Raw genomic sequence first — 17,796 nt, forward strand, 5'->3', positions numbered from 1 at the left:
TTGGGAGGAATGATGAGGTTTTTGGGAATATTCTGGATTCATGGAATGACACTCACTGATGGCTTCAAGTGATCTGCACTGGCAAGAATCCATAAACAAGGATTCCTCTTTTTTTTTCCCCAATGATTTTTTTATATTAAAAATCCAATTAAATCAGTGTTTTCTGCCCTGCCTGGAGACCTTGTCCCCATCAGCTTTACCAGCACAGCCTTTGCCTTTATTCCTTCCAGGGGGTTGGAATGAGAAAAGTTCAAGTTTTTTCCCAATCCCAAACCATTCCAGGATTCTGCTGCCCAAACTTATCCAACTCCAGGGTTTTTTGGGTTGAAATCCCCAAAAAAAGTTTCAGAAAAAGCTCCAAATTTACCCAACTCCAGGTTTGTTTGGGTTGAAATCCCCCCAAAAAAGTTCAGAAAAAGCTCCAAACTTATCCAACTCCAGGGTTTGTTTGGGTTGAAATCCCAAATTGGAATTTGGAGAAAAATTTGGAATTTGGAGAAAAAGTCTCCAAATTTGAATTTGGAGAAAAAGCTCCAAACTTATCCAACTCCAGGTTTTTTTAGGCTGAAATCCCCAAAAAAGCTCAGAAAAAGCTCCAAACTTATCCAACTCCAGGTTTTTTTGGGTTGAAATCCCCAAAAAAAGCTCAGAAAAAGCTCCTCATTTCCTCCCACAACTGCCTGTCCCCAAAGCCTTCAAGGACAACCCGACAGAGCAAACATCATCCAGACAGTTTTGCTCATTGCTCCGTTTGGCCTGAGGGTGAAATTCAATCTCTTCCCTGTCAGTATTTATTTATTTAGTTGCTAACAACCACCACACACCCAAAAAATCACCCTCCTGCTTCCTCCCGTGACTCAGCCACGCCTCACCTGCCCCGGGGGCAATTTGGGATCACAAATAGTCCCAAACCTACCTGAAATGCAGAAATAATTTGGATTTAAAGCAGAAAAAACTCAAATTTCTGTCCTCCATGCCCATGTTTCTGGCTTACAGTCAATGATCAATGCCTCACTCTACCCCAGGATCACAAACCTACCTGAAACGCAGAAATAATTCAGATTTAAAGCAAGAAAAACTCAAATTTCTGCCCTCCATCCCCATGTTTCTATCTTATAGTCAATGATCAATATCTCATCTACCCTGGGGGCAATTTGGGATCACAAACAGTCCCAAACCTACCTGAAATGCAGAAATAATTTGGATTTGAAACAGGAAAAAACTCAAATTTCTGTGCTCCATCCCCATGTTTCTCTCTTACAGTCAATTATCAAAGCCTCACTCTGCCCTGGGATCACTCTGGGATCACAAAGAGTCCCAAACACAGAAATAATTTGGATTTGAAACAGGAAAAAATTCAAATTTCTGTCCTCCATCCTCATGTTTCTATCTTACAGTCAATTATCAGAGCCTCACTCTACTCTGGGATCACCAACAGCCCCAAACCTACCTGAAATGCAGAAATAATTTGGATTTAAAGCAAGTAAAAATCAAATTTCTATCCTCCATCCCCATGTTTCTGTCTTACAGTCAATTATCAAAGCCTCACTCTGCCCTGGGATCATTCTGGGATCACAAACCTACCCGAAATGTGGAAATAATTTGGATTTGAAACAGGAAAAAACTCAAATTTCTGTCCTCCATCCCCATGTTTCTGTCTTACAATCAATTATTAACACCTCACTCTGCCCTGGGATCACCAACCTACCTGAAATGCAGAAATAATTCAGATAATTCTTCTAGTGAGGATGAAATAAGTTTTCAGAATTTGGGTTTTGGGTTCATCCTGGTGAAATGAAGAGCAAAACCCAACCTGGACTGAAGTCAGCAGTGCTGCTGGGGAGTTTGGGAAATCTGACAGAAATATCTCACTGTGCTGCTCTTGGGATTTTTAAAAAAGTCTGAGAGTTTGGGAGCAAAAAACCTGGAAATTCTATTAATGTATTTTATTAATATTGAAATATTAATGTTAAAATGAATGGATTTATGTATTAAATTTTAATTATTTATTAAATTTATTTACTTAAATTATTTTATTTAATTTAATAAAATAAATAAATGTAAATTGAATGGAATTATTTTATTTAATTTAATAAATTAAATAAATGTAAATGGAATGAAATGATTTTATTTAATTTATTTATTAAAATTAAATACATTTCTTTAATGTATTTATTTATTTATTTGATGTATTTGTTTATTTATTTAATGTATTTGTTTATTTAAAAAATGCACCACAAATGGATTTTTAAGGAAAAATTGGAGTTTCTTTGGTGGGTGAGCCTCAAAATCCCAAAAATCCCAAAAATCCAGCAGAGCTTTATCCTTTTTAGAGAACAAACTGAAAATTCAGAAAAAGCTGCAGCCTGAACTTTAGCCCAAAAATTTCCTTTTTTTCCTTGGAAAATTTCTGTTCAAATGAATTTGATATTTCAGTTTCACATCTGCTTTGTGGGAGAAATCTTAATTCAGGGAATATATTTTTTCCACATGAAAAAGTTGTCCAATTAAAAAAAAAAAATATATATATATATATAAAATAAGAAAATCCTCTTCCCTGAGGGCAGATTTCCTTTTCTGAACACTCCCAGCTGAATCAGGAGTAAAAATAATAATAAAAAAAAACTTTAAAATAAAAAAATTACGAAAAGCTTTAGATAAAATATTGATTTGAAGGTAATTGTTGTTTAAAGAAAATAATTACAAAAATATAAAATATAAAATACAAAATAGAAAATAGAAAATGCAGAATAAAAATATAAAATATAAAATATAAAATATAAAATATAAAATATAAAATACAAAATATAAAATAGAAAATACAAAATAGAAAATTCAAAATAAAAATATCAAATAAAAAATACAAAATAGAAAATAGAAAATGCAAAATAAAAATATCAAATATAAAATATAAAATACAAAATAGAAAATAGAAAATTCAAAATAAAAATATCAAATATAAAATACAAAATAGAAAATAGAAAATGCAAAATAAAAACATAAAATATAAAAAAAAATATAAATATAAAATACAAAATAGAAAAATAAAATAATAAAATTATTATTAAAATAAAATATTTCAATTAAAAAAATTAAAAATAAAAAAAAGCTTTGAGGCTGAATAATTCCTAAATGCAAATGAGGTGCCAATTGCCCATCAGGTCACCCCGGAAATGCCTCATTAGCAAATTGTTTTTAATCCCAACCTAATCAACCTGAAACCCTAATTAGTTAAACCTCAACTAGATGGGAAAAACCTTCATTGTCTTCCTGCAGCTCAGTGCAGAGCAGGATGGAGCAGAGGGACAGAGGGGAGGAGTTTGTCCTTGGGGAAAAAAAGCAGGAAAAAGTGGGGAAAAAAAGCAGGAAAAAGTGGGAAAAAAACCTGGAAAAAGCAGGGAAAAAAGCAAGAAAAGCAGGGAAAAGCAGGAAAAAACTCAATCTCAGCACAGAGAGCAGAATGGATCAGATGGACAGAGGGAAGGATGTTTCTCCTTTGGAAAAGCAGGAAAAAAGCAGGGAAAAGTGGAAAAAAAAGCAAGAAAAATCAGGGAAAAGCAAGAAAAAAGCTTCAGCTCAGCACAGAGATCAGGATGGAGCAGAGGGACAGAGAGAAGGAGTTTATCCTTTGGAAAAGCAGGGAAAAAAGCAGGAAAAGGCAGGGGAAAGTGGGGAAAAAAAGCAGAAAAAAGTGGGGAAAAAAGCAGAAAAAAGTGGAGAAAAAAAAGTAGAAAAAAGTGGGGAAAAAAGTAGAAAAAAGTGGAAAAAAAAGCAGAAAAAAGCAGGAAAAAAGCTTCAGCTCAGCACGGAGATCAGGATGGATCAGAGGGACAGAGGGAAGGAGTTTCTCCATGGGAAAAAGCAGGAAAAGGCAGGGAAAATCAGGGGAAAGCAGGGAAAAAAAGCAGGAAAAATCAGAAAAAAGCAGGAAAAAGTGGGAAAAAATGCAGAAAAAAGCAGGGAAAAGCAGGGAAAATGGACAGAGGGAAGGAGTTTCTCCTTTGGAAAAGCAGGGAAAAGCACGGAAAAGCAGGAAAAAAGAGGAAAAAGCAGGAAAAGGCAGGAAAAGGCAGGAAAAAGCAGGGAAAATGGACAGAGGGAAAGAGTTTCTCCTTCAGAAAAGCAGGAAAAAGCAGGAGAAAAAGCAGGAAAAAAAGCAGGAAAAGTGGGAAAAAAAGCAGAAAAAGCAGGGAAAAGCAGGGAAAGTGGAAAAAGTTTCTCCTTTGGAAAAGTAGGAAAAACAGGGAAAAACAGGAAAAAGCAGGAAAAAGTGGAAAAAAAGCAGGAAAAAGCAGGAAAAAGTGGAAAAATAGCAGGAAAAAGCAGGAAAAAGTGGAAAAAAAAGTGGGAAAAAGCAGGAAAAAGTGGAAAAAAAAGCAGGGAAAGGCAGGAAAAAGTGGAAAAATAGCAGGAAAAATCAGGAAGAGCTCCAGCTCAGCAGCTCCCCAGCCCAGCTCTGCACATCCCTTTCCTCCCCAGGTGCAGGTTTTGGGTTTCTGTGACACTGAAAATGATGTTTTTGTGGGTAAAACGCACTGATTTCACACCAAATCCCCACTGGGGAGGATTTAGGATTTGGGATTTGGGATTGATTTGGGTTCAGCCCAGCCTGGAGGTGTTTCAGAGCAACCCCAGCTGGGCAAAACCCTAAAATTGGGAATTGAAATCCAGCCCAGCCCCTGCAGGAATTGCTGGAAAATGGAATTTTGGTACCTTGAAGTCGAGGCTGTTCAGGCTGACGACGTCATCGTCCTTCTCCCGGCGCTTCCTCTTCTGCAAGAAATTTGGGTTTGGGGTCAGAGTGGATTTGGGGTCAGAAAGGAAACTCAGGTGGGTTTTTGGGGTCAGAAATGGAACTGAGGTGGGTTTGGGGTCAGAAAGGAAACTCAGGTGGGTTTTTGGGGTCAGAAATGAAACTGAGGTGGGTTTGGGGTCAGAAATGACAGTCAGGTGGGTTTTTGGGGTCAGCAATGAGACTGAAGTGGATTTTTGGGGTCAGAAATCAAACTGAGGTGGATTTGGGGTCAGAAATGAACCCCAGGTGGGTTTGGGGGCAGGAATGAAATCCAATTGGATTTGGGGTCAGAAATGGAACTGAGGTGGATTTTTGGGGTCAGAAATGAAATTCAGGTGGGTTTTTGGGGTCAGAAGTGAAACCCAATTGGATTCATGAGAAATGGAACTCTGGTGGGTTTGGGGTCAGGAATGAGACTGAGGTGGGTTTGGGGTCAGAAATGAGACTGAGGTGGATTTTTGGGGTCAGAAATGAGACTCAGGTGGGTTTGGGGTCAGAAATGGAACCCAATTGGATTTGGGGTCAGAAATGAAACTCTATTGGATTTTTGGGGTCAGAAATGAAACTCAGGTGGGTTTTTGGGGTCAGAAATGAAACCCAATTGGATTTGGGGTCAGAAATGAAACCCAATTGGTTTTGGGGTCAGAAATGAGACTGAAGTGGACTTTTGGGGTCAGAAAGGAAACTCTATTGGATTTGGGGTCAGAAGTGAAACTCAGGTGGGTTTGGGGTCAGGAATGAAACCCAATGGGATTTGGGGTCAGAAATGGAACTGAGGTGGATTTTTGGGGTCAGAAATGAGACTGAGGTGGGTTTTTGGGGTCAGAAATGACAGTCAGGTGGATTTGGGGTCAGAAATGAGACTCAATGGGATTTGGGGTCAGAAATGGAACTGAGGTGGGTTTTTGGGGTCAGAAATGAAACCCAATTGTTTTTGGGGTCAGAAATGCAATTTGGAGCAAAGCAAGCTTGAGAGATTTCCTTTTTTTGCTTCCCCAACCAAATGTAGGAAGTTGCTAAAATTCATCAAAATTCAAATTTTGGGGTATTTTTTTCCATTTTTTTTCCCAAACCACAAGGGATTGTAATTCCTTCCAGAATTCCTAAAGATTCCAGAGGGAAATCTTTCCCTGTTTCCTCCAGGGCTTGGATAATAAGGGATGGAAAAAATAAAAAAATAGGAGAAAACAAGAAATAAGAGCAAAAACTTCCTCTGGGGAGCAAAATAAAATAGAGATTTTTGCATGGAAGGGATGCAAAAAATTTTATCTAATTTTAATATTTTATATAATATATATTTATAATATATAGTTTTATATAGTTTGATATAATTTTAGCATAATTTTAATATCATTTTAATATAAGTTTAGTATAATTTCAACATAATTTCAATATATTTTTAGTATAATTTTAATATAATTTAATATAATTTTAATATAATTTAGTATAATTTAAATCTAATTTGAATCTAATTTTAGTATAATTTTAATATAATTTTTTTTCATTTATTCTTCATTTTATAGAATTGTTTTTTTAATATTCCCACACCTTGTGGAAATTGCTCTGCCATAGCTAAACCTCATCAGAAAATAAGGAATTTAACACAACAAATGGCAAATCCAGAATCTCCTGGTGCAAAAAGGAGCTTCTGGAGCATCTCAGAGCTGTCCAGAGGAATTTGCTGATTTTCCTTCTCCCCAGAGGAAGTTGCACATCTGGAATTTCCCTTTTCCAGCTGTTCTCACTCACCAGGGTGAAATCCCAGCTGGGCCCTGGGGTCAGGAAGGTGAAGGAGCTGCCTCGCCTCAGGGGGTAGCTGTCAGCAGGAAAAATGGATTATTGAGGTGAAGAATTCTTCTTTTTGGGGTTAATAATTCTTGTTTATTAGGGGAAATAATTCCTGTTATTGAGGTTAATAATTCCTGTTATTAAGGGAAATAATTCCTGTTTATTAAGGGAAATAATTCTTGTTTATTGAGGGAAATAATTCTTATTAGGGTAAATAATTTCTGTTATTAAGGGAAATAATTCCTGTTATTAAGGGAAATAATTCCTCTTTTTTTGGGGTTAATAATTCTTGTTTATTAAGGGAAATAATTTCTGCTATTAAGGGAAATAATTCCTCTTTTTTGGGGTTAACATTTCTTGTTTATTAAGGGAAATAATTCCTGTTATGAAGGGAAATAATTCCTGTTTATTGAGGGAAAAAATCCTGTTATTCAGGGAAATAATTCCTCTTTTTGGGGTTAGTAATTCTTGTTTATTAAGGGAAATAATTTCTGTTATTGAGGTTAATAATTCCTCTTTTTGGGGTTAGTAATTCTTGTTTATTAGGGTAAATAATTTCTGTTATTAAGGGAAATAATTCCTCTTTTTTGGGGTTAACATTTCTTGTTTATTAAGGGAAATAATTCCTGTTATTAAGGGAAATGATTCCTGTTATTAAGGGAAATAATTCCTCTTTTTTGGGGTTAATAATTCTTGTTTATTAAGGGAAATAATTTCTGTTATTGAGGTTAATAATTCCTCTTTTTGGGGTTAGTAATTCTTGTTTATTAAGGGAAATAATTTCTGTTATTAAGGGAAATAATTCCTGTTTTTTTGGGGTTAGTAATTATTGTTTATTAAGGGAAATAATTCTTGTTTATTGAGGGAAATAATTCTTATTAGGGTAAATAATTTCTGCTATTCAGGGAAATAATTCCTCTTTTTTGGGGTTAACATTTCTTGTTTATTAGGGGAAATAATTCCTGTTATGAAGGGAAATAATTCTTGTTTATTGAGGTAAATAATTCTTGTTATTAAGGGAAAAAAATCCTGTTATTAAGGGAAATAATTCCTGTTTATTGAAGGAAATAATTCCTGTTATTAAGGGAAATAACTCCTGTTTATTGAGCTAAATAATTCTTATTAGGGTAAATAATTTCTGTTATTAAGGAAAATAATTCAGGGAGATTTAGTTTTCCAGTTATCCACGTGGATTGGAGAGGAATTTCTCCATCTCCAACCCCAGCAGCTGAACTTTGTCCCTTGGTGACTCAGTTCAGTGAGAAAAGTCCTTCATCCTTCCCAGCAAAGGGGTGGAATTTCGGAATTCAGAGGTTTCCTGCAAGCCTCCAAGCCCAAAATCTGATTTTCTGCAGGAACAGAGGTTGTTCCAGCCTGGCTGTGCTTTCTCCTCATTCCTGCCAGGGTGGGCAGAGGGAGGAGAGGCTGGAGGGTTGGGATTGTTCAGCCTGGAGGAGCTTTGGGGTGAATTCATTGTGGGGTGACCTGATAGGGGAGGGAGCTGCAGGAAAAATGGGGAGATTTTGGACAAGAGCCCGGAGAGGCAGGCTGGGCGAGCTGGGACTACAACTCCCGGCAGGCTCCGCGCCGCCTCAGCGCCGCTCCCGACGGGCGCTCCGCCGCGGGGCACGATGGGAGTTGTAGTTCTGAGGTAAAACGGCGTTGCTGAGGTGTCTGTGGAGAGGAGCAGCGTGTAATTGAGTTTTTGGAGTTATTTAGCGACCCCAAAACGCCAGTGAGAGGCAGTTCCTCATGATTACACACCGAGTAATTATTCCGCGGTTCAAAATGATGATTATTCTCACGGAAAGGCTGGGAGAGCTGGGAATGTTGCCCTGGAGAAGGGAAGGATGCAGGGAGAGCTCAGAGCTCCTGCCAGGGCCTGAAGGAGCTCCAGGAGAGCTGCAGAGGGACTGGGGACAAGGCATGGAGGGACAGGACACAGGGAATGGCTTCCCACTGCCAGAGGGCAGGGATGGATGGGATCTTGGGAATTAGGAATTCCTGGCTGGGATGGAATTCCCAGAGAAGCTGTGGCTGCCCCTGGATCCCTGGGATGGCCAAGGTCCCAAACTGAGATAGGGAAAGTCTCTCTGCCTATAGGATGAGATGATTTTTAAGATCCTTTCCAACCCAAACCCTTCTGTCACTCCATGGTTTCCTCTTCAACAAGAGACAAAAGAGAAGAGGACAAACTAGAGATGATGATGATGATGAAGATGATGCTGAGTTCCCATCCCAGCCCTGAGCTGCTCTCCTCTCCCTGCAAAGCCTTCCCAAAGCCCAGCAGAGTCTCCTCCCTGATCCCACGTGGATTCCATGCCTGGGATGACTCAGGATTGCTCAGAGGGACAGCTGAGCACAGATCTGAGCTGCTGCAGGGGAGTTCAAGATCATGGATGAGCTGGAATAATCCTGGAAGTTCATGGATGGCCTGGAATAATCCTGGAAGTTCATGGATGGTGGCCTGGAATAATCCTGGAATAACCCTGGAAGCTCATGGATGACCTGGAATAATCCTGGAGGTTCATGGATGATGACCTGGAATAATCCTGAAAGTTCCTGGGTGATGACCTGGAATAATCCTGAAATAATCCCAGAAGTTCAAGGATGACCTGGAATAATCCTGGAATAATCCTGGAAGTTCAAGGATGACCTGGAATAATCCTGGAATAATCCTGGAAGTTCATGGATGACCTGGAATAATCCTGGAAGTTCGTGGATGATGACCTGGAATAATCCTGGAAGTTCATGGATGAGCTGGAATAATCCTGGAAGTTCATGGATGAGCTGGAATACTCCTGGAAGTTCATGGGTGACCTGGAATAATCCTGGAAATTCATGGATGATGACCTGGAATAATCCTGGAATAATCCTGGAAGTTCATGCATGGCCTGGCATAATCTTGGAAGTTCGTGGATGATGACCTGGAATAATCCTGGAAGTTCATGGATGATGACCTGGAATAATCCTGGAATAATCCCAGAAGTTCATGGATGACCTGGAATAATCCTGGAATAATCCCAGAAGTTCAAGGATGACCTGGAATAATCCTGGAATAATCCTGGAAGCTCATGGATGGCCTGGCATAATCTTGGAAGTTCATGGATGATGACCTGGAATAATCCTGGAAGTTCAAGGATAACCTGGAATACTCCTGGAAGTTCATGGGTGACCTGGAATAATCCTGGAAATTCATGGATGGTGGCCTGGAATAATCCTGGAATAACCCTGGAAGTTCATGGATGATGATCAGGAATAATCCTGGAAGCTCATGGATGACCTGGAATAATCCTGGAATAATCCTGGAGGTTCATGGATGATGACCTGGAATAATCTTGGAAATTCATGGATGATGGTCAGGAATAATCCTGGAAGTTCCTGGGTGATGACCTGGAATAATCCTGGAAACTCATGGATGATGACCTGGAATAATCCTGGAAGTTCACAGATGACCTGGAATACTCCTGGAAGTTCATGGATGATGACCTGGAATACTCCTGGAATAACCCTGGAAGTTCATGGGTGACCTGGAATAATCCTGGAAGTTCATGGATGATGACCTGGAATAATCCTGGAAGTTCATGGATGATGACCTGGAATAATCCTGGAATAATCCTGGATGACCTGGAATACTCCTGGAAGTTCATGGATGATGACCTGGAATACTCCTGGAATAACCCTGGAAGTTCATGGGTGACCTGGAATAATCCTGGAAGTTCATGGATGATGACCTGGAATAATCCTGGAAGTTCATGGATGATGACCTGGAATAATCCTGGAATAATCCTGGATGACCTGGAATACTCCTGGAAGTTCATGGATGATGACCTGGAATACTCCTGGAATAACCCTGGAAGTTCATGGGTGACCTGGAATAATCCTGGAAGTTCATGGATGATGACCTGGAATAATCCTGGAAGTTCATGGATGATGACCTGGAATAATCCTGGAAGTTCCTGGGTGAGCTGGAATACTCCTGGAAGTCCATGGATGACCTGGAATACTCCTGGAATACTCCTGGAAGCTTTCCCTGCCCCAATCACCGTGAGGAGAAGCAGAGCTCTGCTCTGAGCGCTCAAAACACTCCATGATGGATTGAACCGAGCTCAGAACAGCCTGGCTGGAAGATTTTTTAGAGAGCAAAACAAAGTGTCCAGCTGGTGCCAGGCGCTCGTGGCTCTGTTCCCCGGGGAGCTGCGGTGGCCCTGCTGTGTCACTGTCACCCTCCCGGGCTCAGGCTGGGGCAGGTCACTTCCTAGGGAAGGATCAGCAGGCAGTCTGTCTGTCTGTCTGTCTGGCTGCAGCCAGGATGAGCAGACAGACTCTCCCCTTATCTCGGGATAAGCAGAAAGTGCTAATTAGTGATGATTCATATTGCAGGGTCATTAAGGAGTTCAGGGTTAGGAAAGGTGATTAAAGCACAAAAATCAGTTCTGGGATGGAAAAGGTCGAGGGGAAAAACAAATCCCTCGAAAGGTGATTAAAGCACAAAAATCAGTTTTGGGATGGAAAAGGTCGAGGGGAAAACAAATCCCTCGAAAGGTGATTAAAGCACAAAAATCAGTTTTGGGATGGAAAAGGTCGAGGGGAAAACAAATCGCTCGGAGCTCGGGGCAGGGAGGGGCAGCCTCGGTGAGGCTGCAGAGAGCAAAAGAACAAACATTTCTGTTTTGGTACCTTCCAGAAATGAATGTTCCAGGCTTCCTACCAGCCAGCCAGGACACTGCCAAGAGTAAAGCTTTCCAGAGGCTGTTCAAACACAGATTGCCATGCTGGGGATCCATATTTTTAACCTCCAAAAAGAGAGAATTCCGGTTGTATTTTCCCATTTCGGTTTTTTGAGGGATCAGCCTGGTTTTGTTGCTTCTTGCCCACCTGAAGTCATAAACCCCAGGAAGGTTTCAGCAGCATGAAATCCACAAACTCAGGGCCTGTTTGCCATGAATAAATCCTCAAAAAAATGAAAGGGAAGCAAGGAAAACATTTCCAGGAGGAGCTTTGAGTCCAGTCAGAGGTTTGAGGCTTGGAAAAGCAAAAAGAGAGAGGCAGGAGAAGCCCTGAACACCAAACCTGTTTGGCAGCACAGCCCAGGAGGAGCTGTGGCCCCAATAATCTGAGCAGAGGAAGTTTGGCTCGTTAATAGATAAGGAATTGATAAAGGCAAACTGGATGGTTTGGCACTGAAACAGAGCAGGAAATGGTGATTGTTCCCCACCTTGCCTGGGTAAACAGCGAGGATCCTCCTGCCAGGAGCCTCTGGAGCAGCAGCAGCACTCAGCCCTTGGCCAAATTTGTCCTGAGAGTTTCACTGGGAGGTTGATGATTTACCTCAGAGCAAGAAATACCAAAATCTCGAAAGAAATCTCGAAAGAAAGCTCGAAATCTTACAGCCATTTGTCAAAAAAAGCAAATATTTCAGTCCAACGTGACGCTGTTGGTTTATTTTCACTGCTTGTCTTCGCCTGATGCAGGTGGAGGTTGTTTTGTGTGTTAATTTTTGCTGTTTCGAGGAAGGAGGGGGGAAAAAAAAAGCCATAAATGAGATTTTGGGGTCGGCAAGAATGCAAAAGACACACAAAGGGTGTGCTGGGAGAGCTTCCATTAGTCAGAGGGTGAAGAGCTTCACTCAGCAGCTCAGAGAATTCCCATTAATGTGATTTTTCTGCCTTTTTCCTGTAAATCAGCACTGCCCAGTCAGCATCATTCGACAGCCTGTGCCTTTTTTTTTTTTCCCCCTTATTTTTGATGACTTCTCCAGGAAACTGTAGAAATGCTTTGATCTGGCAGGACTCTGAACTTTCTGAGAGTTCCAAAAGACATTCTTCAGGCTGGGCAGCAATTTTGTGTTTCCTTCCCCTCTGACTTCCAACCTCCTTTTTTTTATTTTATTTTTTTTTTGGTGTGTGTTTTCAGAGCAAGATGTTCTCAAATACAAACCGGTTTTAAGATGAACAGAACAGCAACAGGAACAGATTAAAATTAGGTTTTTTTCCCCCCAAACCATCAGGCTACACCGGTGAATCCTCCTTGGAATGACAAGAACAGGAAAGCTCCACAAAGAGTCTTTTGAGTTTCAATTTAAAGCTTTTCTGCAAGGAAAGGAGGGGAAAAAAAAAAAAAGGATTTTCAGCTTGCTGGAGTTGATATTTTTTGCAGAGGCCTCCCAAGCACTGGGCAAACAAAGCCTGGCTAGGAGCACTCAGGCTGGGCTTGTCACGCTGCTTTATCTTGAAAAGCTGCAGGGGAAAAGCTCTGCTGGAAGAAATCTCGATGGACAGACACTGGAAATATGGAAAAGTGAGATAAAAATATTCAATCCTTCAGTGGCTCAGGGGAAATGGGGCTGAGGATGGAAATGGTGAGGCCAGGCTGGAGGTGAAGCTGCCCAGGGGAAGTGGGATCCTTCCAGCAGTAATTAAATAGGGAGCAAAGGAATGCTGGGTGGCTCTGTGGAAAAGTGGTTTGGAAAATTCCAATTTCGGGGTAATTCCAACTGAGGGATTCCAGCAGGCTCAGCTTTGCCACAGCCAAGCCATGAAAATGCAGGGAGGGAGCTGAGAACTCGCTGTCCTTTTCAGCCACTCTGGAATTGCCATTATTTTGTTCTTTTCTGCTGGAACGAGCTCTGCCCCTCAGAGGAAGTGCCTTCAGACACTGGGAAATGAGAGAGAATGTCAGGTTTGGGTTTGGGTTGATGAGGTTCAGCTCAGCCTGGCTGGGAACGGTGATTTTCTGATTTTCCTGGAGTGTTTGCTCCTGGCAGGGATTGGAATATTGCAGCTCCTGCTCTGAGCAGCAATCAGAACTCGAGATAAGCCCCAGGAGATAAACCAGGCGCTGATATCCTCAATAATCACCTTCCTGAGCTGCACCTTAACGGCTGAGGGGGCAGGGAGACCTTCCAGCACACATTTCCTTCTGAGCCAAACGTTTTCCACCCGGTTTGCCTTCACACTTCCCTCCCCAGTCTGCTCCAAGGGAATCCAAACTCCCTGTTAAGGCTAGTGATCAGAGCTTTTCCATGGGAAAAAGATCTTTTCAAAGCTCCTCCTTCCCATCCCAATCTGCTCCAAGGGAATCCAAAACTCCCTGTTAAGGCTGGTGATCAGAGCTTTTCCATAGGGAAAAAGATCTTTTCAGTAGGACACTCAGAGCTCCTCTTTCCCATCCCAATCTGCTCCAAGGGAATCCAAAACTCCCTGTTAAAGCTGGTGATCAGAGCTTTTCCACAGGGAAAAAGATCTTTTCAGTAGGACAATCCAAACCTCCCTGTTGAGGCTGGAAGGCAAGGTTTGTCCATAGGGAAAAAGATCTTTTCAGTAGGACACTCAAAGCTCCTCCTTCCCATCCCAATCCCTTTCCAGCTGTTATCCCAATGTTTGTTTCCAGCGGTGCAGAGCAGCCCAGTGGGGCTGAGCAGTGACATGGGGCAGGTGACAAAGGTCCTTTGTGGGGTTATTTGTGCAGGGGAGGAATTTATATCCCAAGGGATGTTCCAGGGAAGGAATTGATGTCCCAAGGGATATTCCAGGGGATGGATTGATGTCCCAGGGGTTATTCCAGGGGATGGATTTATGGATTGATGTCCCAGCTCCACAAACCTTGGCACAGGCAGCCACGTGAGGCGGAGCTGGGCAAACTCTGGTGAGTAATTCTGGTGAGTAATTCTGTGAGTAAAACAGCCCATTCCTAACTGCCATGGTGCACCAGAAACACCCCAGAGAGCTGTGCTCCTGAGGAAACCCAGCAGTGCTGCAGACCTGCAGAGTCCATGGCCAAGATAAAGGACAGAAGCATCACTGAGTAAAGATTTTGGAAGGAGCTCAAAGCTCATCCAGTTCCAAATGACACCTTGCACTGTCCCAGTTTGCTCCAAGCCCTGTCCAGCCTGGCTTTGGACATTTCCAGGGATGAATATTCACAGCATCTGTTCCAGGGTCTCACAAATAAAGGATTTATTTCTAGTATTGAAGCTAAATTTGCCCTTTAATTTGTACAACTCACTCCTTGTTCTGTCAGCACCTGCATGAACCTCTTCATGGCAGTGGTGCCTCAGAGCATCCCAACACCACATCTGGCTCCATCCTCTCCCCTCACCCCACATCTGGATCCATCCCTCTCCCCTCACCCCACATTTGGATCCACCTCTCTCCTCTCACATCTGGCTCCATCCTCTCCTCTCACTCCACATCTACCTCCATCCCTCTCCCCAACACCACATCTGGCTCCATCCTCTCCCCTCACCACACATCTGGCTCCATCTCTCTTCCCTCACTCCACATCTGGCTCCACCTCTCTCCTCTCACATCTGCTTCCATCCTCTCCCCTCACCCCACATCTGGCTCCATCCTCTCCCCTCACCCCACATCTGGCTCCATCCCTCTTTCTCTCACCCCACATCTGGATCCATCCCTCTCCCCTCACCCCACATCTGGCTCCATCCCTCTCCCCAACACCACATCTGGCTCCATCCCTCTCCCCAACCCCACATCTGGCTCCATCTCTCTTCCCTCACCCCACATCTGGCTCCATCTCTCTTCCCTCACCCCACATCTGGATCCATCCCTCTCCCCTCACCCCACATCTGGCTCCATCCCTCACCCCACACCTGCCTCCACCCACACTTTTCTCTGGAACATGACAGCACCTCCTCTCCTCCCCACCCAGGCAGAGACTCCCCGAGCAGGTAAGAGGATCAGGCAATAATCCATCCCTGGAGAGAGGCAAACTTTCCCCTTCATTCCAGCGAAACGAAAGCTGCTGACAGCAGCAGGAGCATCATCTGCTCCGTGAGTAAGCACGTTGGGAGGCTCTGCCCACTCCGGAGCTGATTGTGCTCTCCAGGCTGTGATGCAAACGCTGAGCAGGAGGAGGAGGAGGAGGAGGATTAGGAGGACTGGAGGAAGGAGCAGAGCAGCTGTTTACACAATATTTGTCCTCTCCTCTCCTCTCCTGGCTGTGATGCAAACGCTGAGGAGCAGGAGGAGGAGGAGAGCTGGAGGAAGGAGCAGAGCAGCTGCTGACACAATATTTCTCCTCTCCTCTCCTCTCCTCTCCTCTCCTCTCCTCTCCTCTCCTCTCCTCTCCTCTCCTCTCCTCTCCTCTCCTCTCCTCTCCTCTCCTCTCCTCTCCTCTCCTCTCCTCTCCTCTCCTCTCCTCTCCTCTCCTCTCCTCTCCTCTCCTCTCCTCTCCTCGGCTGTGATGCAAACACTGAGGAGCACCAGGAGGAGGAGGAGGAGGAGGGCTGGAGGAAGGAGCAGAGCAGCTGCTGACACAATATTTGCTCCTCAGCAGCCACTCAAGGGCTGTGCTGCTGCAGGAGCAGCCTGGCACACGATAGAGAGCCCAGGATGGAGAGCCCAGGATGGAGGGCCCAGGATGATGGAGAGCCCAGGATGATGGAGAGCCCAGGATGATGGAGATCCCAGGATGGAGAGCCCAGGATGGAGAGCCAGGATGGAGAGCCCAGGATGATGGAGATCCCAGGATGGAGAGCCCAGGATGGAGAGCCAGGATGGAGAGCCCAGGATGATGGAGAGCCCAGGATGATGGAGAGCCCAGGATGATGGAGAGCCCAGGATGATGGAGAGCCCAGGATGATGGAGAGCCCAGGATGATGGAGAGCCCAGGATGATGGAGAGCCCAGGATGGAGAGCCCAGGATGGAGAGCCCAGGATGATGGAGAGCCCAGGATGGAGAGCACAGGCTGGAGAGCCCAGGGTGGAGAGCACAGGATGATGGAGAGCCCAGGATGGAGAGCCCGGATGGAGAGCCCAGGATGGAGGAGAGCCCAGGATGGAGAGCCCAGGATGGAGCCCAGGATGCCCCTGAGCTCCCCAAACCCCAATTTGGGTGCAGCAGGCCCTTGTCAGTCAGCTCTGAACGAGCTAATCCTCATCACCAAACCCCAGCAGCAGCAATCAAACATGCCAAAGCTCAGCTCCTTCCCAGCCTGGGCTGATCCCATCTGTCACCCCAGCCGGGAAAAGCCACCCAGGCTGCCCTGTCACTCCTGCAGGGACAGTGACACCTCCAGCCTGGCATCTGAGGCACCTCTCCTGCTGCAGGGCTGTAAGGGAACCCGAGAGAGGCTCTGATTTGAGCAATCAGCTCGGAGGTGAAATGAATCTCTGAAATTTCCAGACAGAACGTTCACAAAGCCATTTTTGCCTCTGTCACTCGTGTCACCCTAGCTGCAGGTACTTGGCAAGGCTTAGAATAAAGGCTGACTGAAGATTGCTAGAAATAGTTGTGCAGCAATTTTGGTCCCAAGGTCAGCAGGGACTTGTGTGGTGCAGAAAAAGCAGCAGCAGCAGCAGGAAACGAATTAAAAAATAAAATGAAAAATAAATTAAATTAATTAAAATTAATTATTTTTAACTAATCAAAAATAAAAATAAAAGAGAAAATGGCACGGAGGAAGGTTTAGGAATCTGGAGTGGATCCAGGGAGGAAAGAGAAAGGAAGCAAATGTTGTGAACAGAAATCCCTCCAGGAAAGCACTGCTGTCCCTCACTTCTTTGGAGTTTCTTTCTGAAAACTTTTTGAGTTTCTCTTTGAAACTTTTCTTCATTTCTTTTGAGTTTGGAGGCTGCAGATCTCTGGATTTTGTTTTCATGCAGCATTTTTTTCAGCCTTGATTTGGAGATGAGGAATCTTCTGGGGTTTTCATGGAGCAAAGTGAAGCTCTCAGGATGCTTTCTGACCCTTTCAGATTAACTCCACCAGATTTCCCTCCATTCCCACAAAACCAGTTTGAATTTTCCCACCATTTCCAGCAGAAGGCAGTGAGTTCAGCTGGAACCAGTGGGATTTCAACCTCCCCAAAGTCACCCCAGTGATCCCTATTTTGGGAATTCCCTGGGGACAGAGGGCTGGCCAGAGGAATTCCAAAGTGCCCAAAAATCCCTGGGAGAGAGAGCTGGAGAGCTCTGCCAGCCCAGGGAGAGCAACCTGCTATTTTGGGGTCTGCTGGGAAGCAAGCTTGGAGCAATAAATATCAGCAGTTATCACCAAGAACCCTCAGGAAAACATCCACTGAGTGCTGAGAGAGACAAACTTTCCCTTTTTTCACTGGGAGTTGAAATAAGAATTTGAAATAATCTCCAGGCAGCTCTGCAGAAGCCATAAAATGCAGTGGGGTGGAGGTGGGGGAGAGAAAATTCCTTTTTTCCCTGCAGGGTTCAGGGGTGGGAACACCCCAAAGGAAG

At 43.5% G+C, this 17,796-nt stretch overlaps 1 protein-coding gene across 1 annotated transcript in view; it reads right to left on the minus strand.

Annotated features, from left to right (window-relative positions):
* Positions 1-4,647: 4,647 nt before the first annotated feature.
* The window catches only part of LOC146420134 (uncharacterized), a 30,001-nt gene continuing 16,852 nt past the window's right edge, over positions 4,648-17,796 (minus strand). The window contains exons 2-3 of the mRNA XM_085048608.1: positions 6,545-6,611; positions 4,648-4,773 (exon numbers count right to left, since the gene is read on the minus strand). Coding sequence (XP_084904734.1) covers positions 4,648-4,773; positions 6,545-6,611 — 193 coding nt within the window. The remainder of the gene's footprint in view (positions 4,774-6,544; positions 6,612-17,796) is intronic.

Source organism: Lichenostomus cassidix, unplaced genomic scaffold, assembly GCF_008360975.1.
Source record: "Lichenostomus cassidix isolate B80296 unplaced genomic scaffold, HeHo_3.0 HiC_scaffold_500, whole genome shotgun sequence".
Lineage (NCBI taxonomy): Eukaryota > Metazoa > Chordata > Aves > Passeriformes > Meliphagidae > Lichenostomus > Lichenostomus cassidix.